General features: G+C 30.0%; 4 protein-coding genes across 11 annotated transcripts in view; 2 read left to right on the plus strand and 2 right to left on the minus strand.

The window, feature by feature from the left end:
- Window positions 1-207: 207 nt before the first annotated feature.
- LOC130453129 (protein cornichon homolog 4) lies at window positions 208-2,127 on the minus strand. Its single transcript, XM_056792739.1, has 3 exons — window positions 1,932-2,127; window positions 1,520-1,842; window positions 208-594 (listed from the first exon to the last, which is right to left on the minus strand). Exons 1-3 carry the CDS (start codon window positions 2,007-2,009, stop codon window positions 522-524), a joined length of 474 nt encoding a protein of 157 aa, XP_056648717.1. The 5' UTR covers window positions 2,010-2,127; the 3' UTR covers window positions 208-521.
- A 154-nt stretch (window positions 2,128-2,281) lies between these two features.
- Window positions 2,282-9,726, plus strand: LOC130453461 (transmembrane protein 184C). Of its 3 annotated transcripts, none has more exons than XM_056793228.1 (8): window positions 2,282-2,660; window positions 2,838-2,874; window positions 3,095-3,297; window positions 3,352-3,426; window positions 5,074-5,280; window positions 5,449-5,726; window positions 6,759-6,970; window positions 7,042-9,726. In XM_056793228.1, exons 1-7 carry the CDS (start codon window positions 2,398-2,400, stop codon window positions 6,968-6,970), a joined length of 1,275 nt encoding a protein of 424 aa, XP_056649206.1. In that variant the 5' UTR covers window positions 2,282-2,397; the 3' UTR covers window positions 7,042-9,726. The 3 variants fall into 3 exon arrangements, with proteins under 3 accessions (XP_056649206.1, XP_056649205.1, XP_056649204.1); XM_056793227.1 differs by having other exon boundaries at window positions 7,542-9,726; XM_056793226.1 differs by having other exon boundaries at window positions 9,334-9,726.
- Window positions 9,727-9,903: 177 nt separating this feature from the next.
- LOC130440799 (uncharacterized) lies at window positions 9,904-16,466 on the minus strand. Its single transcript, XM_056774140.1, has 3 exons — window positions 15,945-16,466; window positions 15,812-15,892; window positions 9,904-15,749 (listed from the first exon to the last, which is right to left on the minus strand). Exons 1-3 carry the CDS (start codon window positions 16,146-16,148, stop codon window positions 14,793-14,795), a joined length of 1,242 nt encoding a protein of 413 aa, XP_056630118.1. The 5' UTR covers window positions 16,149-16,466; the 3' UTR covers window positions 9,904-14,792.
- A 1,023-nt stretch (window positions 16,467-17,489) lies between these two features.
- The window catches only part of LOC130440798 (spectrin beta chain), a 78,358-nt gene continuing 70,704 nt past the window's right edge, over window positions 17,490-25,143 (plus strand). For 4 of the 6 annotated variants that reach the window (XM_056774137.1, XM_056774133.1, XM_056774135.1 and 1 more), the window contains exon 1: window positions 17,490-17,644. The gene's annotated coding sequence lies outside the window, so the exon portion shown is untranslated. The remainder of the gene's footprint in view (window positions 17,645-25,143) is intronic. The other 2 variants (XM_056774134.1, XM_056774136.1) reach the window with 2 other exon arrangements.

Genomic DNA, 25,143 nt, shown 5'->3' on the forward strand with positions numbered 1-25,143 from the left:
TGTGTTTTGATAACCAAGTTGTCAGCTTCAGATACTTATGGTAAAGTTTACAATTTTAATTATAAAAACTGGAATCAGTGTAATAATGAGTGTTGATGTAGTAGAGATAAACAGTGTGTTCAATATATGCATTTTTTATATTTCTCTAGCTTCAGTTATAATAAATTTAAAATATATGAAATTTGACAAGGATAATAAGTTTAATGATTCTTCTAGATACATTTATTATATTTGAACAATTCATATTGAAATAAAACACTACATTCAAAATATTTGTTATAATAAAACATAACACATACAATAAATAATACATTTCTAACATATATTTCTACATGAATAATATCAAAACATTCCAATAGCTTCCACTTAGTCTTATTGTAAGCTATTCATATCATATTTAATTTAAAAATACACAATAAACTTATACATTGAAACACCATTACATCAAGTTTGTTTAAAAATGAATAGTATAATCAACTTATCAAGAAATCAGTTCACACATAATATCAAGTAAAGTTTCATTAAAATTCATGTATTATTTCACCTTCATCTTTTCTATTTATTGGGTCCCCTTTGAGTAAAGATGTGATTAAACTGTAATAAAAACTAACTTTAAAATTTATACAAAATGGCAACTGAAATTACCACCGACCAGAGCAGTATTTTTATGAATAAAAGAGATATTAATGCAGCTGAGATATATAAGTGATCTTTCATTATCTACAGATATAGTTTCAATCAATGTTCTTACAAAATGAGTGGAGAATGAATAGAGTTGTGATATATATTTTTTATGTAAAAATCAAGCACAAGAGGATAAACCCTATTAAACTAGTTTGAGTGGTGCCTGTGGATATTAATCTTAACTTCTGTAGGATGTAGTATTCAGAAAGACACGCTTAGTTGAATCAGCAGGTTTGCACTTCTCCAAAGAATTATTAGATATTATGTTGGACATCTCAGAAGAGCGTTTGACGTGGTAGTATTGTTAAAACAGAGTCAACTCAGTAACCTTTCTTCTATGCTCTAGTCTAAGCTGTCCAAGTTTCTAGTCAAAACTTTGTAATGCCTGATCCAGACTCTTGTGAGGTGCCTCCTACATCCATACTCTCGATTTATTCTACATGTAATTATCTACTTATATGATCCCATGAGCCATTCACTTTATTTTCTTTCTCGAATCCTTTGACACGCCCCTGAAAAACCGAAACGAAGCCACAGAAAAGCGAAAGGACACGTGCGCACATTCTCGAACTCTCATTTCCTTGTGGATAGTCTGAATGGTGTTAAAGGTATGCATATTTGTAGTTAAATAGAAGTACTTAAAAATGAAGTCTAGGAGAAATCAACATTTACATAATAACAAAACCAAAATACATCAGAGTTAATAGTAATATTCACTCCACGATACAAATATTAATTACTCTTATTAAGAAGTTTTGATGCAAGCCTGATTAAGCAACTTTACGAAATATTAATGACTTTAATTAATATCCATAAAATTAATGAATGTACTTACCAATATAAATATAGGAAGAAAAATATTAAATAGTAACCAAGATATATCATACAATCTCTCATGTGCCGTTTTATTTGACCTCTGTTGTGTATTTCAATAGCATCATAAACACCCAAATTACCACTTGGTACAGTATATACTTCATAAAGTAACCAAAATGTCATTGGTAAATTCAAACAAGCTAGGATCCAATGATTGTGTAATAAAAGAAGCACGCTCAAAAATACATGAGCTATGAATTTTGGCATTACCCAAGCATTCAATCTTGAACAACATTCTTGAGCATTTAAATAATCACATTCTAAGTCGGATAAGGTTATTACCTATTAGGTGTTGAGGAAAATTACAAGCAAGTTATTCAATATCGTTAAAAAAATTATTTTGATTTTTTTAAGAGTTTTAAAAAGGATACAAAATATATCAGTAAAAATAAAAGTGCCCCCGTATCCAGTATGGACACACAAAATAATAGAGAATCAGATAAAAGCATAATTATTCGACAACCATCCGTTTTGGTTGGTAAATATTTTTAAATTAAAATATTCGATTAATAAAGTAAACAATATTTACTACAGTTTTGGGTTATGTTATTTGTCATTATCTTCTTCATTTTACTTTTAGTCGCTTGTATAGAACATACCCAATGTATGTTCTTTGGTGGCTTGCGTCGTCAGCTCTACCCACAGACCGACCCATTGAATTAAAATTCAATATCCTGCTCCACTAGATTTTTTCCAAAAATTGCCTATGACTGTGAATGACAGTTTAAATGTTATCAAAATATCAAAAACAATAACTCAGATTTGTCATTGTTTATATTTTTCAATTTTACCAAGATTCTATAATTTTAGGTATTACAATAGATATGATAATTGAAAATGTGTCATGAAGGATGTCTTAATTGTATGCTTAGATGGAAACTGTGGATACGTCCGCTTTTTATTCTTTTATATGCACTAGCTGCATTAGTTTTTGTACCTTTATTTTTAGTAAAATCATTAGAAGATGGTTTCAATAAGCACGATCAAGAGATACTTATAGGCGGGGTATTTGTATGGGTCGCTATACCCTTGTCTCTGTGGGAAATTATACAACATGTTACACATTATGTGCAACCAAAGTTACAGAAACATGTTATTAGGTAAGTGATTAATTCCTAAATATTCACTTATTTGATGCTATATTAGTCTCCAAACTATGAAATTTAGAATTCTCTAATAAAATTTAATACCATATTAACTAAGATCACACTATTTAGTGATGCTATATATCATAATAGAAAGAAAGACTCGGAATTGAATTTGTATTTGTTTTTTAGGATTTTATGGATGGTTCCAATTTATGCGATTAATGCTGTAAGTAATCATATATTCCTTTTTTTATAGTTTTCATCCTTGAAAGTACTTTAACAAATTGATTTATATCCAAACTTTCAACTGGAGGAAATTCAATTAATTAGACATGATTGGAAATCCCTTGAGCCAGAATCCAGGCTCTATAAGTGTATAATGTATGTGATGCTATGCTTTTTGTTAATATTAATAATGTATGCACAGACAATAAAATGTTTTTTAGTGGTTGGGACTTATATATCCTGAGCAGTCAGTAGTCGTAGATAGTCTCAGAGAATGCTATGAGGCATTTGTTATTTATAATTTTATGGTATTTCTTTTGAATTATTTAAACATGGAAATGGATTTGGAAGCAAGTTTGGAACTGAAGCCTCAAGTGAAGCATATATTTCCTCTTTGTTGTTTACCAGAATGGGAAATGGGAAGGTACATTTGAAGAGAATTGTTTTTGAAAACTTTTTTAATTTATTATTTTTTCAGACCTTTTGTTTACACCTGTAAACATGGTATCTTACAATACACCATCATAAGACCTTTAACAACTGCAATATCAATGTAAGTAGTTACATTGGAATCTCTTTAACTCGAATGTCAAGAGAAATGCAAAAAAATTCAGTTAACGAGTTTTTGACTCGACAAGAACTTCGAGATACATGATTTAATTGCTGAAATTTTGACTTAAAAACGCAATTTACAAGTATGTTATTTGATTTGTAGGGGCAAATTCATATTAACAAATTACATATTAGTGAAGTAAACTGTACACTAAATTCCAAGTAAGATGTCATTGTATTTTATAAACTACAATTGAAGGAGTCTCTTTTCTAAAATTTGAGTTATGGAGTATAAATATGTATTATCAATACTTCCTAGGGAAATAACATTTTGTTCAAGTTAGAAAGACTAATAATTCGAGATACCACATATTTAAGGGTTCATTAGTAGGGAATGGCATTTTTTCCTGACTTACTGAGAATTTTTACTTAACAGGGTTCAGGTTATGCTTGTATATATTCTTCAGCAAAATAAGTACGTAATTTGTTATTTGCTTACAACTTTTAATGGAAAAAAATAAGTTTTCTTTTAATAACTTAATTTTGCGGCTGCCTAAAATCATAATCTTACTTTTAAATTGTGTGCTGCAACAATTGCGTTAATTAGAGAAAGCTTCTCACAAGTACATGTAGCAGATTCCAAGCTGTACAATGATCAAGTACTAGATCATTAAGAAAGTTCCAGGAGCTTAAGCTTGTAGCTAATGTAAATTTGGAGCATTTTTTGTGACTTTGAGCACTAAGATAAAGATTGCTCTCATCTACATTTCTCCAAAATTTATTATGTATTTTGTATTTATTATTGTATTATGTATTTATGTATTATTACAAATTAACAAGTAATAATATATCTTTAGAATTCAATTTGAAGCCCAGAGTGCTGGCTACCAGACCTACATTTGGACTGGAAATAACACTAGTGGTCAAATGTAATGTTAATAACCAGATGTTAAGCTTTAGTATTATTGAATTAGGCACTATAATGGTTTTTTTACTGCTTGTTCTAAACTTTTTGATAGTTTGATTAAGAGTAATCAAATTTAAGAAGATATATTGAGGAATTATAATACAATAACTTGTCTCTAATTTTAATCATGATTTGATTTACTTGATCAATTTCCATATCACAATAATGCTTTCTACTGATTTTAATCAAATTTATCAGCAGTGTCCTGGAATATACTACATTTCGTTCTTGTTAGGACTACGAAATAAACGAAATATATTTAGTAAATAATTGTTTAAAAAAACAATTTACAATATTTATCATTAGAAATTCTTTTAAATAAATTTTCCCAATATTTTTAATTGTTGGAATAATAATAAATTCTGCCGCCATTGGCAATAGCCCATTCAGCCCACATGTAGATCCAGCCTTGGATCAAACATATTTGTCATTCTTCCACCTAACCACTTCCAGCTACTTAACAATGAACTTTATACAGACTCAACTATAAATTAAAATAATGAGTAAAAAAATTCAAAAAGAAAATTCAGTTCCATACATGAAATTTCTTTGATAAACGCATATTTATGCTGAAGCAGTTAACAGATTTTCATGTCTCACATTTCCATTATGAATTTTTTCTCTTAGAATAAGTTAGCAATTAATGAGATAGAAAGTATATTAATCTAAATATATTTTTAGTGTGTGCAAAAGTTACAATGTTTATGGTGATGGTGAATTCAAAGCCAGCGTAGCATTTCCATATTTGCTTATTGTAGACAATATTTCCCAGTTCTTGGCTATGTACTGTTTGGTGATGTTCTATAAAGCCAGTGCTGCTGAATTGAGACCTATGAAACCACTGCCCAAGTTTTTATGCATTAAGGCTGTTGTGTTCTTTTCATTCTTGTAAGTATAGTTTGATCACTCTTTATTTTTTTATAATGTTTATCTGACATGTATCTTTCAAGTTCACTTTATAATAATTGGTTGAATGAACCATTGAAGACCCTTAAAAAAATAGATATTCTTCGAACTTAGTGTGTTTCTAATTACCATATATTAATTATATTTCAGTCAAGGAGTATTAATACAGTTTGCTGTTTACTTTGAGATAATCAAACCAGGACCTGATAGTGACCAAGACGGTTTAAGTCTTTCTACACGGCTTCAAGATTTTTTAATATGCATAGAAATGTGTTTAGCATCTATAGCACATCATTACAGCTTCTCTTATGAACAATATCTTACTGCGGACTCGCCTAGTAGAGGACAATCATGCTTCTATTCATTTTTGGCTATGTGGGATATGTCTGATGTGCGTACAGACGTTAGGGAACATTTAGGCATTGTTAGTAAGTGTATCAGAATCACAGTTCTTTTAATAAGTTAATCATATCAGTTGTTAATTTGGTGATATGGATATTGTTCAAATAACTATTCTTTATTTCAAAAATTTTAAGAGATTTAACTATCACTTTGAGATAATTGAAAAAATTTTAACATAAAATTTATATTGACTTTTTAATACTAATAAAAAGTTATTCGTCTAAACTGCCATTCTGACAATATTGCAATGTCATAAGGCCGATTCATTTGACAGTATAAACAAAAATAAGGGCTTTAGCAGGACCATATTAGATTTGTGTGTTGGCATGGTCATTTAGAACTTAATTTTCAACTAATTTGTAAATTTATACAGAAGTCTTTATGGCAACAGATCATTAGATATTTATAAAAAATAACAACAGACAGAATTATGGAATATAACTTTGTAGACATGACAGATGCTTAAGTTGTAATTTTTTATCAGTTGTTGGTATAAAAGCTCTTTTAATATTTATTTGTTGAAACAAAAAGATTATAAAGTAATGTTGTATTTCAAAAAATATTTATCATTTCTGTGTCTTACAAGAGTAATTGGATTTAGGGGCCCTAGTTCTCTACCAAAATATGTTATTAGGATCCTTACAACAACTTGCGACAGATAACAAATTATATTTTACACAATAGTTAATTACAATTAAAAAATGAGGAACATAAAAACATACATTTTTGTAATAACAAATTTTTAAAAACTGAAAACTTCATTTACAGTTTGGACATTTGGAATTGCTCAGTACAAATTGTCTAAAAGCTGTATGTCCCACTTACAATATTATTTTGGCAGCAATTTCGGTTATACTGGAAGTTGATATTGAATTCATTATTGTAAATAAAAATTTTGACATTCTTTGGATTTTACACAAAATTTTAGGCCAATTCAATGACACACAGTTGAGTTCATAATTGAAGAAAAAAATTTATTTTGATTAAATATTTTGTAGTTATTTGACTAATAAAAGTGTGATGTTAAAGTTTTACTTAAGTTAAAAAATTAATTTCAGGTAGTTCAATTAGCCGCAGAATAAGGGGTAAAAGTATGTATAGCATTCCAAGAGGTGAAGATGAGTATTCTAATCTGGTATCGCCACGTATGCCAAATAGCATGCCAAATCCGGGATATTATCAAAACGAAAATGATGATACCATAATTGTTAATTATGGTACCGTAAATTCTAGTCAACCAGCTAAAGTACATGCTAGCAGCAGTACATAGGTAAATAGTCAATATTTTTTCCTCAACTCACAATTTTTATTTAATATCCATCATTTTTTTTGTTGTTATAGATTCCGACTGAAATTTTTATATATTCTGAAAATATTGAGATTTATTTAGGATAGAAATTCTACTTTTATACATAATTGATAATAAAATTATCAAAGATCAAAAAAGATTGAGTACGTTGTTAATAGATTTATTAAAAAACTTCATCGATATCCACGTTTTTGCTATTTGAGGGCTATGAATAATAACTTGTATTAGTATACATCCTTCACAAAGCTCGCTTGTATTATTTTCAATCAAGAAGGGGTATTCAAGATATTTTTTTAATCTTACGTAAAAACGTATACTTGACATTACCTATATTTAGATGGCTCACCACAATGTTACTAGTTCTGACCAAATTGGCTACCCCCGGGGGTTAAACCTCAGTTATTTTTAATTTTTTATGTTTAACAAAAAGGGGGGTAAATTGGATAGCTCATGCTATTAGATAAAAACAAGTAAATTTCTTATTTTTTAGACCTTTTGATATGTTTAAGCTTATAAATGTTCTTGATTTTAGGTTCCTTCTAATTTAAAATAAAAGAAACTAATCAAAAGAGACCTAAAATCAAGGACATTTAGAAGCAAAGTAATTTATCTTTTTTTGATGTAGTTGCAAATTTTGAAGGTGTATTAACACAAAAATGAAGAAATCTTGATAACTATGTTATAATAAATTCTTGTTTAAATGTAATAATGTACTGAGTGAAATTTTTTACTATGTATTAACAAAGCTAAAATAAAACTTGAAATAGATAACAAACAATTAACAAATGAATCAAAAACTAGAATGACAAAGCATAACCTACATTAAATTATTTATTTTTTCGTTTTTGTATCTATTTATACTAGTAGATCTATCTAGAGCTTTGAACAGAAAATAAAAATTTAATTTGATTCGAATAGTCTTTGTGAACCTTTATAAAATAGGTGAAAAGATCTAATTCATTTTTTATTATCCGTTTAAAGCTGTAGTTATCTGCTAGCATAAATATAAATTAAGTTGCCAAAATATGGCGAAAAATAAATGATTTTGTTGTATGGAGGGTGGAAAGGAGGAGTATCTCTTAGGGGAGAAAAGTTGAAACAAGTGTTTAGTTGTTTAAGGTAAATAACAGTACGAAAACCTTCCAGAATAGCTCTGGTGTAGACAAAGAGTATGATATGGATGTAGCAGTTGTAGATGAATTAATGTATAAAGAGTTAAAAAGTTTATATTATTTTTGACTCAAGCAGTTCATTATTGAAAATTGTTGTAGTAAATAGCTGCTTTCCATTTTCATCAAAACTCACGACGTCATCGCTCAGTTCAATACACATTACTTTTCAGTCTCACTAGTGGAACCTAACTGAGTTTTTACCCGCAATCTGCTCAAGATGAGACCGTGTGGTTTTAGTGAATTTTGTGAACTCAGATTGAAAGTGAGGTTGAGATCTTGTCTTCAAAAAAAGCAATTAATCACACAACACTAAAAAACTTACATAACTGATCGTCTCAGATCACTTTAATGTAAATGGTAAGCAGCTATTATAACCTAAAAGATATTTACCCTGATGCTAATATGGCGCCACCCTTATTTATTTGATGAGTTTGGATAATCCACAATTATTGTGCAATGTATTTCCCCAGTTACATTGTTGAAAATGTGTAAAAAGGTACAACAAAAAATGGATAGACATAAAAGAGATAAAAAGCTAAACAATATGTGAAACAATATTAAGAAACATATAATTTTCAAGCAATAAAGATTCAACCCATAGAGTGGTGGCATCTTTCAGATAAAAATGGAATTTAAACTTTTTATTTTCGGTTGAGTTGAAACTTTCCATACCTATAGTTTCCTATTTTTTCTGAATTGCTTAAAGTACATTTTGAATGTCTTCTTATCTTGTAATTTATTGTCAGAAGTTCCTTATACACATTGTAGTATCATTTTTGTTTGGTTTTTTATTTTGTTCTATAGGTATGTTTAGTTGTGTAATTTTTCATGTTTTACCAGGTAGCTTCCTCTCTGTACTTAGTATACTGGTCGCTATTTACTTTTGTGAATATTTTAGGAATTCATTTCCATTTTCTAAACTTTTGAAATGAGCTTCAGTCGGCATGTAAATATCTTGCACCTCATTAGTCCGGTATAGTCGGAATTTAATGTATGCTAAAATGTCTTTAATGGTTGGGTACTGCTAAAATGTCAGTCATCATCTCTACTAAGTAGAATATTGTAACCATTAACAATTGTTAAAATATATTTTCTGACTTCCCGAATAACACAAAATTAATAAAATTTAATTATTCTTCTCTTTTGTGACAGATATAAAATGAGTGGTTAAGGTTAACACTCACAAACGGCGCTATGTGGTTAGAACAAATAATATTGCCGTGAACCATCTAATACAGATAATCGTAAATGAAATACTAGTCAATGAATCAGTAATGTCGTTAGTTAATCTATTTTTTTATGAAGTGTTTTGTTAATACAAAGTTTTTATTTATGTCGCATAATTACAAAACAGATTACATCTTTTTAAAACTTGATGTTGAATTCAGTATCGGGTATGTTGGATTTTGTATTCAATTTTCACTTACGGGCATTTCGACGATTTATAAGCTTTGAATGTTGATAAATCATATTTATAATCGATAAAAATTAAAATTTATTTACAAAGAAATATATATGTTATAAAATAAATTATTTTTCAATCAATTTAATGTGTATTTGTTACTACAAACCTTTTCCTTGTTTTTTACGTTTTTGAACTTGTTGACTATACCATAATGGGTAGTTCGTGTAAATAATTTTTGAGGTTTTCTTCAAATATAAATGGGTATAATGAAAAAGTTAACCTATTAATGAAATATATAAGAAAAACAAAAATGTGAATGTTACAATTTTTTTTATTTTCTACGCAATATGGAAGGTTATAAATGCAAAGCTAAATTAACATAATCACTTCAAGAATAATATCAAAAGACATTTAATAACGAATATATAAACAGTCCAAAAATGAAAAATAAAACAGTTATGTGGGGATATTAAACCAAAACTACTGGTAAAATAATGTAGTTTTCAACCTAATTTGGAAAAAATATCTTTCAATATTATATTTCATAACATAACATAAACAATATAATAATGAGAAAAAAACAAATCACATGTTTACCAACTTTAAACAATAAGAGTAGGTAAAGTATTTCCCCACTGTATCAGCTGTTATATTATTACAAAATAACCCAATTATCAAATTTGAATTTAATTTTTAATTGAACTTATTTTGATAGTGATTTGAAGAAACTTATTCCAATTTTTAAAAAATTAACCTAAGTTTCCGAAATTAAATTCTTTCTGTAAATATACTCGAGTCTTTTTAACAACAGCCCAATTATAATACTAAACTAGCAATTTTAGCACAATAGAAAACAGGGGTGGACGGACCTTATGAAAAAATGATCGTTAGGTTTTTGTAAACATTTCATATGAGCCAGTCGATGTTGGTAATATGTAATCATATAAGCATTTACAAACAAAACAGAATATAATAATTTGATATGTAACAAATAATTAACCCTTACTTGACACACTTAAAAAAAATCACGTAATTGCCACATGGCTGAAAAAGGTTTTTAATATTTTTATTTGAAAACTTTTTGTAACATATTTTAGTGTGTTATTTTAGAAATCGAATGATTAATAATGTTTAAATTTTAATTTTTACATGTCGAAAGAAAAATAAACTTCAAAAAAGTGAAAAAATGACATTTTTTGCAAAATTGAGCCCAATTTTTTTAATCTTTAATATTTTAAGTCGAAAATTTAACAGTGCATGCTAGAAATAGTATATTATAAGAAAAAAAGTTTCGATATCGTATATGATAAAAGGTATTTGTTTTGCAACATGAGGTTTAATTTTTTTGGAAGAAAAGCAACAACATGAAATAGAAATTATAGCCAAAAATTGAAGAGTAGTGAATAGTAAAAAGTCTTTTCACTTAAAAATTCCCATAAGAACTATTGCAATCATTTCATAATAGAAGTCATAGAAGCACTTTCAATTTGTATGTTGAATTATAATTACAACTAGAAAAATGAAACCTGACCTTACACACATTTTTGTAATACTACTGCGTTAATTTGTTGTGGCTCGGAATTCTGAATCTCCCGAAGAGATCTTGATCCTGGATAAATGCGACGGCTACGCTTTCAACGTACCCGAGCCGGTGTATCTATATCTCAATGCACTAGGTGTTATTGAGACCAAAGCGGGTCAACACCTTTATCCTTCCTTCCCACCTCTGCCAACTTTTGAAGCAGATCACGCTCCAGGCTACTAAAACGCCACTATCGACGAAGCCACCTACAATCTCTACGAAGAGATTCCCTGTCTGTATTGTATTGCTCAAAGCTGTTTCCAGCATTCTAGCTAGCACCGAAACTTTCAAGCTGCAACCCATAGTGTTTTCAACTATTTCAGAGCAGGGCTATTTCTGCCAATCCATTCCAACCCATCCCATCGCCGAAAACGATGTTACTAGCAGGGCATCAACTGCTACAGTCATCCCGTTGCCTCAACTCCGAATCCCCAGGCACCTTCGGCATGGCAGTATCTTTTGGTTTCCAACTATGGAAGGAAACCTTCGAAACGTTAGACTCAGTTTGGTGTTGCGTTACACCGACGCCAGGGCATCTTATTTCTCCTGACTGGATACTCAACAGGAACGAACGTCGTACCATTCCGGTTCGGTACGACCTTGACATTTTCGTTGATATGACCAACAACTTGAGCGACTACCTCACAGAGGTAATCTTAACACTGGTCAAAACCAAACGCTAGTTACGCTCCTCCCTCGGCCCCATCTAACTTGACCAGCAACCCTATTTCAAAACATCATACCCAGAATATACCATTTCAGATATGCTTACAAATCGAATAATTAAAAATCCATGTTATTCCGAGTATCCTTCATACTAACTGCGGAATATAATAAATAATTTTCGTGTCCATTTTTGTGTTGTTTAAGTTACCTTTGTGATTTGTGTGGTCAAAAGATTCCCGATGGGGATTTCTCATCCACCCCTGATAAAAGTATGAGCTTTTATAAAAAAAAAATCCATAACCAACATAAAAAAAATCATTGATTCTATACAATACTAAATAAAGAATATTTTCACACTTGAAGTAACATTTTTTAAAACAAATAGTTTAAAAAAGACAATTCACAGCTGCTTATGACAGAAAAGGATTATCCATAATAGTCGCATTCAGCGGACGTAGCGCTACAATGTGGCCAATCCTTAGTAGCTTTCTGATTGGTTCCGTCATATTCAGTACCCTAACTTTCACAGAATTAGGTTCGGCTATCAGTGATGTGACCGTAAGCGTGTGTTTGTGTGTAAACAAATCTGATTGAGTAAAAATTGGTATTTTACTGTTAGGATGAAATATTTGTTAAAAATACCAAAGTGTTAGGCTCCTGGATGTAAAAATAAGAATGGAGTTAGTTTGAATATGTGCTACTTTCCAACAGATCCAAAGAGAAGGGAATTGAGGAGAATAAATTGTGTAAAAGATCCTAATTGGACTCCTGGAGATTCAGCTGCTTTATGCGAAGTTTAAAATGAAAATATGATGTTACTGTACTATGTTATCTTTTATTTTCTAAATTGATGTCCAATATTAAAAGAACTTCTTTTTTATAGCTTTATTTCGTTAGTGATCAATGGGAAAAGTCAGAGTAGATAATTAGAAAAAAATTGAAAAGTAACGCTCTTCCTACTATAGTTTCAAGACAAACTAGTGATGCTTCATGTGATTTATTTTAGAGACATATTAATTTAAAAAGGAAATATTATTTTTACTTCTAGATTTTATATTTTTTCAACACAATCAATATTGTATAAATAAATTTTTACCATTATACAATTTTTATTTATAATACTTTTGATTTTTCATACAATTATTTCAGTATTGCATTTGTGATTTACTTTTATAAAGATAAAAAGTCATTCCCACTAATCCCAACATATGGAAGTGAAACCTGTGTAATGAACAAAAAGACACAGAATAACAGCAGCTAATGAAACAACTAAAGAAAGTGACATGGGAAACGAGGGTGTATATGAGAAGAATTGAAGTAATTATAAAAAAACTCAAACAGGAACAAAAATACTTGGAAAATGTTTGTGGTAAAACACATATAGAGAAGAGCACTATAAAGCATAATATGAAAAGTGACAGAAGCAAAAAGATATAAGAAAATAAGAAGAGGAAGATCTAGGAAAACTTGACTAGAACAAGTAGAATTAAAAGGAAGAAAAGGGGAAAACAGTACGACAAATGAATAAAGTAGAAAGGGAGAGAAAAGAGTGGAAAACATAGATAAAAGAATAATGAAAATTTAAATCTCAATAACCTAAAAAAATGAGATTTTCAGAGAAGATAAAATACATTTTCAACAAAAATAAATTATGAGTTTATATTGTTAGAATATATTCTGTTTCAGCTTTCGAAGAAGTGAAAACATGGTACAAACTACAAAGAAAAAATTTATATAACTCTAAATTGAGGCTTTATACATTATTTTGCATAACGAATACCCATAGGAAAAACCTTTTAGTCAAAAGCATTGTCTTCTTTGAAAACAGTTATTTATATTTCTGACATTTATTTGTTTACTTCAACTGTTTTTGATATTAAAACAATAAATAATTCAAATACGAACATATAATTAAAATATTGTGATTAAATATATTGTTGCTTCAATTATTAATCAATTTGATTTTAAAATACAAGAAATAAATACACGTATATCACAAAAACTGAAAAAGTAATATTGATTTACTATGAAACACATTTTAATTTTTTTCATTATAAAAATACAGATATCTAAATGTTTAAATCAATACTTGAAGGCACTTCGTTTTTTCGCCGACTATTGTCAATCTTCTATAAAAACTTCGATAAATCAAAATTAATATCACACTCAAAGTCTACTAGACATATTTTTACTTACAATTATGGAACTTGATGTTTTTAATTTATTAAAATTCCGTAAAATGTGGTACATAAGAAAAATGGAGGTAGATACCAAAATCACTCTATTCATGTTTTGAAAATACCACTGGTGATATATCACTGTCCTGACATAACTTTATTGGTAACAAATAAAAAATACAGAAATTCAAATTGAAATATTGAAAAAGAAAATGAAATATTTCAGAAAAGAACAATCAAAATTTATGTATTTACATCAGAAACTAAATTTTGAAAAAAATATTCCAAAACTTGATCAATAAAAACTGTTTTTAAATGATCATAACTTTTAAAAACAAATATATCTTTGATATTACTTGTTGTTATGATCAACTATTTCATGAAAGATGAAAAAAGTTACAAATAAAAAATGCAGAAATTTAAATTGAAATATTTCAGAAAAGAATAATCAAAATCTATGTTTTTACACCCCAAACTAAAATTGAAAAAAATCTTCCAAAACTTGATCAGCAAAAAATATTTTTAAATATTTATAACTTTTGAAAAGAAATATATCTCTGATATTACATGATGTTATGATAAAAAATTCATATTTTTTATTATTTGTTTCTATTACTTCAGCCAAGGACAATTTCCAACTATCACTCATTTTTTTCTCAAAACAATGGGAGTACAAATAGTTTTCAAAAATGGCATCCAATACATTTAGAACATAATATTGAAGTTACTTTGAAAAAAAAAAATTGAATATGCAGAGGTAATATTGAAATAACAGTGTTGTTTACTGAACGCTACTAGCAACTTTGCAAGGTTTGTCCTCATCTTTTTCCTGTATTAAATCTCCATTTTTTTCATCTTTATTTTCATTCAAATTGAATCTAACAGTTCTTTTTTTAATATTACCTTCGTTAGTTGTGTTTACTACGATACTGATATCTTCAGAATAGCTAGCTGGAGGATTTGTTTCCTGATCGTTATTTTCAACATCTTCAATCTCTGTGTTAGTCTCACAAGGTTTATCAGTATTTTCTTCATCTTCCCAATTTTCTTCAGTAGTCACATCAGTATTAGCAATCTGGTCAATGTCAGATTTTGTTGGTCTTTGGTTACCTCTACCACCTCTTCTACCTCCCCATCGTCTTCCTCTACTCCTGAACCTCCCTCTGGTGTTATTATCAAATGATCCTCTTGGTTTTTGATTGTGTGGTAAATATTCAGAAGTATATGATGAAATTCTTCCTCTACCTCTATAGTCAACATTTTCGGGTATGATTTCAGAAGAAGTTTTTACGTTTCCTCTCCCTTGATAATCATTAGTTTCAGATGTAGATTTAGGATTAGATTCAGAATTATTTGTTGTTGTTTCCCTATTTCTACCTTTATTTTCCACACTTTTGCTTCTACGGTGATTCCTTGCTTCACTGTTTCTTCTACGTTCACTACTCTTAGACCTAATCCTCTCACCTTCATCTGATGGATCATTATTAAATCTTCCTCTGCCTCTTCCTCTAGAGCTTCTACCTCTCACGAAGCCGCCACGTTGTGGATGTTCATAATCTGGTATATGTTTTATATCCGCTAATTTGGAACCTTCATTTAATGTACAACTTCTTTGACCAGTAGAAGTAATCAATTCTACCTTAATATTCATCGGGTTTTGTATAAATGTATCTTCTTCATATCTAGATCTTCCTCGACCCCTGTAGCTATGTGAGCGCAATAAAGAAGATGATTGTACCTTAAAAACATTACATACATAAAACACAATGTACTAAATACAATATGTACCTATATACTTACATTTGCACTATTATCTTCATTTTCTCTTAGTGGGTCTTTTAGATAATTATAAGATGGATCTGATGGTGGGCCACTTTTTGACTACAAATTTCAAATATCAAAATAGGAGACGAAACTTGATACAGAACATTACCTGTTCATTCTGATGTTTTCTATCAAGGTGTTCTCTTAGATCTCTTACTCCTAATTCGCTAAGAGCTCGCTCAACATTATCTACCCTGTAATCTCTACCTCTACCTCTACCCCTGCCGCGGTAGGGTCTGTTACTGGAATGGAAATATCTATCTTTACAGTAATTGTCTGATCTAGCTTCATTTTGTTGTGTAGGGTCCGCCATTATCACTAATGCTTAACGTATTCTAAATTCTTATAACATAGTAAACAAGAACCTTTTTAAATAAATTGTATCTATGTAAAACCCCTAGATATTAGCCTAACCTCTTTTTCTGTATAATAAAGACACGTCATGAAAATTTGTATTGTCAAATCAGCAAATGGGAGAGCTGTTTCTAAAAAGCAAGTATATCTATGTTGTACATACTATATAGAAATATATTTTAAAATAATTTTATATTTATATTAAAAGATTCAATATACTTTTAGTGGTTAATTTGATATCATAGTATCCATCAGAATTTTCACTATTTTTGAAATATTTTGTTAATTTGCCTTCTAAAAAGACAAGAATGACATCATCATTACATTGATTAAAGTAGAGTAAAATTATCCATCTTTGTTCAGAACCAAGCTGGGTATACATCATCTCTCTTTAGTTACTCCAAGACAATTCATTGGCGGCTCGTATGCTACAGAATTGTATGTGAATAAATATACACACAACAATACACAGTTATTTTGATAAACTAGTTATGGTCTATTGAATTTATATTCATTAGTCTGTTTTAGAAGAGTAAGCTATAACTGGAGTACATGTCACTGATTCATTTGCTTTCATCAGTACAATATAACCAATGATATCTTGTCATTATATAAAATACTATTGTTTTATTGGAGATATTTTTCCTTTATTTTATAGTTCACATATAAGATGGTGTGATGAATTTAAATTCAGATTGTATTCCCGATCTTTGTATTTGTAATTATCCTTAAATACTCCATTTCTTTGGATTGAATTTTACTAAAGTAATCGCCTCAAATCGAAATTAGACTGCATCCATTGGATATTATAAATTTATTGTTTTTAATTATTCTCGTTGCAATTAATTTGAAATTTTCTTTTGTTTCATTCTTGTTTATCCTCATTTTTCGCTTTTCGAATGTTTTATTCTTGTCATTTTATTTCTTCATAGATATCTATCCCAACATGTTTTGTTTCTAATTTGATGGAAATATTTTTATTATCTCATCCATCAAAATCGGAAATAGAATTTGTCCTTCTTTTTATATCAACCTTTCCCATGTATTGAAGTTTCCTGGTATCTATAATTTAATTATTTTAATTTTTTCATTAACTTCTCGGTTTTCCAACATTTCTCATGAATCTTAAATATATAAAGTAATACGTTTGCATATGTCTGAAATGTGATGGTATATGATTGATTGATCTAGGGGTCAAGTAACTGAAGATGGGAGATGTAGTTATCCTTCCCCCCAGAAATTTATCGTTTGCTGCCACTGTAACTTTTATGAGAACGCACCTTTCCGTTTTCAATTGTTTATGCGCAGGCGCTTTAGTACTAGAGTTAGCTGTCATGAAGGGCGTTTGCGTTTGTGAACTAATGAACAAGTGAATAAAAGTATTATTTATACAAAAACACCGGTTTTATTAATAAAAGTGTGGTTGTGTACAATTATTATTGCTTTTACGAACAGGTATGTTTTTGAAATATTTTGAGTACATTCTTATTTTTCGAATAAAATCCACTTGTGACCTGAATATGGCCGACAGTAGGTGTAACCACTACAAATTTGGAAAATAATAATTCCATTTAAAGTTTTGAAGTATTTCTCATTTTGATTTTGTAGCTAGGTATTCAAGTTTATTTCTGAATGCGTATTTATTGTTGTTCATATATTTGAAAATATTTATAAAGGGTCTTAAGGTCATCAGGTGCAACAAATGACAGTTTTTGAGGCTCAATGTCAGTGAACTCTTATATAGGGCATTATTTTTAGTTAAACTGCAATTGTTTATCTTGGAAATATTTGCTGTGACTGTCATGAAAACATAATGTAACATTAACTTTGTTTTAATTTGAATTTTATGCCCTTTTTCCCTATGAATAATCCAATATTGATTATTGGTTAAAGTGGTAAAAATAGATTGGAGCAAGTTTTTCAAAATTTCCGAAAATTTTACATCTGAGTATATAAAAATAAATTTCATCTGTAAGGTATAATTTTTGATATAAAAGAAAAATTATCAAATAGAAGTTATACAATATTGATGAAAAGGTCACTTAATGAGATAACATTATGTCATTTAATTAAGTATTTAACACGTTTTTCATGTTTTTAAGTTTATTTATTAATAACTATGATCTTCGTATGACTCATCATTTTTATAGCTCACGACCTTGAATTCATAATTTTTCAACAATTTGCTTTTTTAATAGCAAGGTATTATGTAATAATGTTAATTTGAAATGTTCTTATTTTGAAATTGAAAGTGATAAATAAAACATTTTATATTAAAACTTAATTTGTATGATAGATAACATATTGAGATCGTTTGTTTTAAAGTAAGTCAATTGGTGTTTTTATAAGAAATAGTTACTTGATAAAGTATTGTTGTTATACATAATTCTCATTTTTTTGTTTCAAAATAAAATTACACAATTAAATTGTTTTTATTCCATGTGGCTAATTTTGTATATACCCAAAATGTATAATATGAATATAAATTTTAATTTGAAAATTTTCGTAACTAATACATTTAATTCTATACCCAAAGGTATATTTATTTGAATGCTTTCCACCTAAATTAAAAGATTTTAACTCATATTAAAGATGTGTGGCGATTTTCTTGATTTTTTAATTAAATTTGACACTGTTGTGTTGATCTGTAACTTACAGGTCACACTATATTATTCTCATATTGAATCTATACTTACATAATAGAATTCTAGGAAAATGTGTTTAACAATGTTATCAGCATTTTAAAAGTAAATAATTATTATACATATGTCAAGTTTATCTAGTCTGATGGACATTTTAATGCTTCAATTTAAATGATTTGTTTTTTATCTTAGTTATTCAGTTTCAAGTTCGTACATTGATTTTATGTAAAACATACTTCATTGTAAATACATGATTAATTCAAATGCAACATTTCTACCATCTACTTTTGAATACTATGATTCCATCAATAACATCACAACGATATAATTCTCTAATTATCTGGTGTGATTTTTATTTTTTATCTGCTATCGATATTTTAGTTGCTTATCAAATGAGTTATATCTGCAAATGTAATAGAATTATTCAGTTATTTCACTTAGGTAAATTTTGTTATCACATTTTGCAAGTATATATTTTGTCAATTGATTATAAGAAACTACAGAAAAAATAAGTTTCTTCAATTTTTGTGCCAAATTGTTTCTTATAGATGGTACAGGAGGTGGCCTCTGTCAATTTAGAAAAAATTAGAATTTGCAAATTGTATCTCACTAAAAAATTTGAGTTAGTTCACCTGATGATATTTTTGGACAATAAATTAATTAACAATGTTTTAATTTATCGATCTCATTTTAATGGAACTAATCCAGAATTAAAAAACAAACAATCAGAACAGTCACAAGGCAATCAACAGCTGCTAATTCTGTGTATAATTGCTAAAGAAAAAATCTGAATTCCGAAGAATGAAGCTAAAAAATTGTATTAATCATAGTTTGAAAGGAGTCCAGCATAGTTCTAGAGTTGCTGATATTTTTTATCGATAGCTCTGCAGAATTAAATACAGAAAATGACATTTTAAAAAATGAGACGCTAACGACCGGAAGTTAGCGTCTCATTATAGTGAAACTGATAAATCAAACAGGAATGGTTCGTCAACGAATAGTTCTGGTCATAAAAGCTTTCGATTTCATCAAACTAAAGGCAATATTATGACGGTAAAAGATCCCTTAAACCGGCTACAGAAAAAAAACAGTCGAATTCACCAAAAAGTATCCAAAGAACTGATGCAAACAAATGAAACTGAATAATAATGAGACGTTACCGTGCTCGAAAGATTTCTGGATTACACGAGGGTTCTACGAGGGTTCTAACCGATGAGGAGAGATCCTCTGTGTGAAGTTCAGCAGAGTTCTAACCTCTATTATCGTTGAAAATATTTTGTGGAATTAGAAAGTACCGCGCGCGTTTTGCCCTCTCTCAGAAACGATTTACCGTATGAAAAAATTTTTCAAACAAAAGTTGTAGAGAATTTAATGCTCTACAATATTGATAATAAGTACAAATAGCGTCAAACCCATAGAAAACGAGTTATTTGCAAAAAATTGGCAATAAATCGATTTTTTTTTATTTTTGACCCCCGTTTTTTAAAGTTGCTCACATCGAATTATATGTGAGTTTTGAGAGGAGTTTTATGGTGTCAAATGAACAAGTTTAAACGATTTTATAGCTGGTTATCTCGATTTTCCGAAATTCTTGCCTAAATTTACCTAAAATGACTGGCCTATTAGAGAGAAGAAGAAAGAATATGTACAAAAAAACATTTGAGTTGGATTTCTAATAAATGCGATGCGATACAATGGAGTGAGAAAACCAAATTGAAAAGTTGAGTTATTCGCAAAAATAAGACATTTTATAATCAGACTGTCTCGAATATAAAACTTAAATTTCCCGTTTCGATCATGCTGCAAAGCTGCATGTCACTGAAATTGACAGGGAGAGTGCATTTTATTGAAGGATTTGTAAATACAAATAAAGATTTCGACAGTCTACGAAATTTGACATTAGGAAAGATTTTGTATTTCTATAGGATGGAAGGAACAGTATGAGACGTCTAAATAAGCAATAAAATGGTTGGAAAATTTATAGAAACTAGGAGCATTAGATGAAAAAAGTTCTTCAAAAACATGCTTGACCAAAACTTCTATGTGGGCTATGGGATTGAATTTTTGAAAGTTTTCTCGAAATAAAACGTTTCATTGAAGATAAAAATGCCTCCGTAGTTAGTTTGTTTACTAATTCTAGATGTATTGCTTTGGTCGAGAAACAAATAAAAAGAGTAATATGTATACCTTTACCTTGCGTGCATTCAGAGCACGATATTTTTTGATTAGTTGGTTGAAAATAAGTGTTTTCTTTCAAAAGTCAATGAATTTACGGTATTTTATTCAATTTAAGCCAATTTCGTATAATACAATCTGGTCCATCCTACGATAGATTGGAATTGTTTAACTGTTGAGTGAACATACCTCTAGAGACTATCTTATTATTATTATTATTGTTACAATAAGGTACCGGCAGGGATCCTAAGATCCATAAGCCCTGAAATATACTATATATATTACAAAAATTAAAGTAAAGTAAAGTAAAGTACCTAGTTAGAAAATTAAAAATTACAAGGGAAAAAAAGATTTAACCAGAAGATAGAAAAGCGTCCAGTCTATTCTTAAAAATATTGACAGACGGTGCCGTTACAATATTCTCAGGTAGATGATTCCATGTTGAAAAAACACGATTAAACAAAAAATGTTGCATTGTCCGACAAGTGAATATATTTTTTTTCAATTTCCATCTGGGTCCTCGAAGCCGATTATCAGTGTCTACATTAAATATGTTCCTTAAGTTAGTGATTATCATATCCCCACGAAGACGACGTTGTTCAAAGGTCGGTAAATCTATTATGTTTAGTCTTTCTGTATAACTAGGTCTTGTACGCCCGAGGGATAATCTGGTTGATCGACGCTGAACTTTTTCGAGAAGATCTTTATTCCGCACTAGTTCCGGACACCACACAGTTCCACAATACTCCATAATTGGGCGATTATAAGTTTTATATAAACGAGTTGAATTATGTAATGATATCCTTCCGAAAGACTTGCGGAGGAGATACAGCTTACTTTTTGCTTTGTTGGCAATACTTATAACATGTTCGGACCAACTCAAATCCGTAATAATTGTAACACCGAGATTGTTATAAGAATTCACTTCATTTAAGGCGTGACCGTTTAAGGAAGAAATATCGACTGAATTATCCCCGAACGGACGTGGTGCCATTCATTTGTCCAAATCTATTGCCCACATGTTGTTGCTAGTGATTGCGCGATTCGGCTCGAAGGACCAAATATTGCTTGTATTCGAAGGACCGATTTGTTCGGTTTATTCTCAATCGTTTAAGCCCATATCGAAATGGAACTAACAGTAAATTTCATTAAAACCCTAGCCATCTTATGAAATATGAAATTCTAATGCTGCTATAGTACACAGCTGCTACTTTAAACTCTAATGGACACTATATCTTTTAATAAAAATATTAGATGTAATAGAAAAAAATAAAGATATTCATCTCGCCTCAAATTGCTTGTAAATTTCAACCATAAAGTTACAGTTTTTATAGACAAATCCGCCCATGTAAACGATTACAAAAACAGTAACTACATTTATGATAATTGGACAGTTACACAATGATGTAACGGGTATTTGGATGTCTGATGCATGATCACAGCAGTCAATGACGTTGACTTTGTTAATTATGTAGATAAATTGGTTTTAATTAAACAAGGACTGGTTAGAAATCCACGGCGATTGTATAAATAACACAGAGTACAAATAAAAAATTGATTTTTTGTAAGATATTCTCATTTAATCTTTAATTAAAACTATAAAAAAATCTGTGAATTATTTCTAGGTTCACTAAACTCATTATGTTTTGTAGAGCTTTGTTAACAGTTAAAAACCTTCAATACCATTATTTCATTCTAACTACTCTTAATTTATGACCTATAAATAATGTTTCTCCGCACTTATTGATTTTCTTCAGAAACAATTCTTCTTCTTCCTGCTGTGTATAGGCATCATTGCCCGTTTTTCTTCACGTCATTGCCTCTGCTAAGTCACCTGGGAGGTTATCACTCTATCCATCTTTTCCTAGGTCTTCCAAGGCTTTTTTTGTCCTGTTGGTGATTTGTCCCTTGATATTTTCACAATTCGTTCTTCCGTCATGCGGTCAATGTGCTCATTCCATTTTATCTTTCTATCCATTACCCAGTCATTGATATTATCTATCCCGCATATTCGTCTTATGTTTTCACTCCTTTCTCTATACATTAGTGTTCTTCCCGTTATTCTTCGCACTATTTTCATTTCTGTAGTCTCCAATATCCGTTTCGTTTTAGAGGTCTCAGGTCGGGTCTCTGCTGCATAGGATAATATAGGTCTGATTGCGGTCTTGTATATGCGGGCTTTTGCTTCAGTTCGAATGTATTTATTTCGCTAGATTGTGTCATTTAGGTATGCTGCTGCTCTTGAGGCTCTTGTAGCTTGGTTTCTTACTTCCGTCTCCACGTCCCTGTGTCCAGATATTTCGATTCCCAGATGTTTAAATTTCATTTCCTGGTATATTTTTCTGTTATCCACCACAAGCTTACATCTGATCGGTGTCTTGGAAGTAACCATTGATTTTGTCTTTGCTGCCGATATTATCATATTGAACTTTTTTGCTGTTTTGTTAAATTGGTACAGTAGCCTTTGCAGATTGTCCTCGTTCTCCGCCAACAGTACCGCATCGTCTGCATAGCACAGGATTTTGACTTTTTTATTTCTCATTTTGTATCCTCTTAGTTTGCGTACTTGTTTTATGATTTCATCCATCACTATGTTAAATAGGAGCGGACTGAGAGAATCCCCTTGCCTAATGCCCCTATTTGCAGGTATCTGTTCAGTTAGGTCATCATTTATTTTTGTTTGGATTGTATATTTTGAGTATATATTTTCGATTATTTTAATGACATTATATGGTATCTGTCTATCATAGAGAAGGTGTATTATGTCTTTTAATTGTATTTGATCGAAGGCCTTCTGCAAGTCAATGAAACACATGAAGGCCGGTCGATTATATTCGATCGATTTTTCCGTTATTTGTCTTATGACAAATATTGCGTCTGTGCAGGATCTTCCCGATCTGAAACCCTGTTGAAATAGTTCAATTAAGTAATGATTATACATTTTAACAAATCCACTAATATCTTGTGACTTAACTAGAATAATCTTTTATTTGTATTATAATGGATGGAACAGATAGTGACAATGGCATGGAAGCCTCAAAGCAGAACAACGAGCGACAGAGCAACATTATCCCAGAACGAGGAAGAGGCCTGCAGAAAGATTGGCCATATGTAAAATTAGATTGGAGCTAGCAAAAACGAAATTTCGCGAGTTACTAATAAAACAATGACAATACAAAGCTTACTTGCAGAATATTTTGTTTGTGGCTATGCTTTCCTGCCCTCTGTTGACAGAAACCAATTGTTTTTCTGAATATAAACAGTTGTTTCAGTGGATGTTGGAAACACTAAGCTCAAGTGTTCTTGGTGGATATGTTCCAGACTTGAAATATCTATTTAATCTTGCTGTCACTGATCTTAAAGAAAAATATCCTCTAGCTATTAAGCTTTTAAGGTTTATATTGACTACACCTATTCCAGAGGCTATTTGTGAAAGTTGGGGCTCAGTAATTGCTTCTGTAATACTGAAAAGACTAGCAGCTAGTGACACCTCTGACCTAGAGGAAGAAGGCACTACTGACAAACTTGCTTATGTCATGATCAATGGATCTCCAGCTGGCTATAAAGCTAACAGAAGATTTTTAAAGTTGGCTTTGTGCAGCAAATATGGGACTAGTTTTTATAAAAACTTTAAGCAAGCATCTAAACATAAGCGAAAGTCAGAAATGGTTACATCCAAAGTGATTGGAAGAATTCAGAATAAGTTGAGTGACACAACCTTGCCATGTTTTTCATACTTTGCTTGTCATAATACATACATACATTAAGTATTTGTTTTATAATCATTAAATATTACTTATTTAATTTTATTTTTATCCTAATCAATATATCTTTTAAATACCTTTAAACTTCGGGGAAATGCCGCAAATCCACAAATAATGCACAAAAAATAATGTAATTCCTGCGGAAAGTTTTTAAGGTATTTTGAGTCTGTCACAGGAATACCAAGAACATTATGCTTTGGGGTATGTAAGTAGAATTGTACTATTACCAGAGAGAGAAAGAGCACCGGTTTACCACTATCTCCCTCTACTCGTTATTAGTCAAAACTTGTTATAATTCTCCTTCGTCATTGCCACTACTCGAAACTTCGATGGCAATCTGATTAGAATAGATTAAGAGAGAGATAGAAGGTAG

The sequence above is a fragment of the Diorhabda sublineata genome, chromosome 2 (genome assembly GCF_026230105.1).
Source record: "Diorhabda sublineata isolate icDioSubl1.1 chromosome 2, icDioSubl1.1, whole genome shotgun sequence".
Lineage (NCBI taxonomy): Eukaryota > Metazoa > Arthropoda > Insecta > Coleoptera > Chrysomelidae > Diorhabda > Diorhabda sublineata.

What these genes read in the sequence shown, in the direction of transcription:
- LOC130453129 (XM_056792739.1), bottom strand. Translation starts at nt 2,009, where the DNA reads ATGCTTTTATCTGATTCTCTATTATTTTGTGTGTCCATACTGGATACG. An exon ending in TATTTTTACTGATATATTTT is followed by an intron (nt 1,843 to 1,931) that starts GTATCCTTTTTA and finishes AACACCTAATAG; the next exon opens with GTAATAACCTTATCCGACTT. An exon ending in TTCTTCCTATATTTATATTG is followed by an intron (nt 595 to 1,519) that starts GTAAGTACATTC and finishes TTTTTATTACAG; the next exon opens with TTTAATCACATCTTTACTCA.
- LOC130453461 (XM_056793228.1), top strand. Translation starts at nt 2,398, where the DNA reads ATGTGTCATGAAGGATGTCTTAATTGTATGCTTAGATGGAAACTGTGG. An exon ending in CAATTTATGCGATTAATGCT is followed by an intron (nt 2,875 to 3,094) that starts GTAAGTAATCAT and finishes AATGTTTTTTAG; the next exon opens with TGGTTGGGACTTATATATCC. An exon ending in GTTGTGTTCTTTTCATTCTT is followed by an intron (nt 5,281 to 5,448) that starts GTAAGTATAGTT and finishes ATTATATTTCAG; the next exon opens with TCAAGGAGTATTAATACAGT.
- LOC130440799 (XM_056774140.1), bottom strand. Translation starts at nt 16,148, where the DNA reads ATGGCGGACCCTACACAACAAAATGAAGCTAGATCAGACAATTACTGT. An exon ending in GAAAACATCAGAATGAACAG is followed by an intron (nt 15,893 to 15,944) that starts GTAATGTTCTGT and finishes TGAAATTTGTAG; the next exon opens with TCAAAAAGTGGCCCACCATC. An exon ending in ATGAAGATAATAGTGCAAAT is followed by an intron (nt 15,750 to 15,811) that starts GTAAGTATATAG and finishes AATGTTTTTAAG; the next exon opens with GTACAATCATCTTCTTTATT.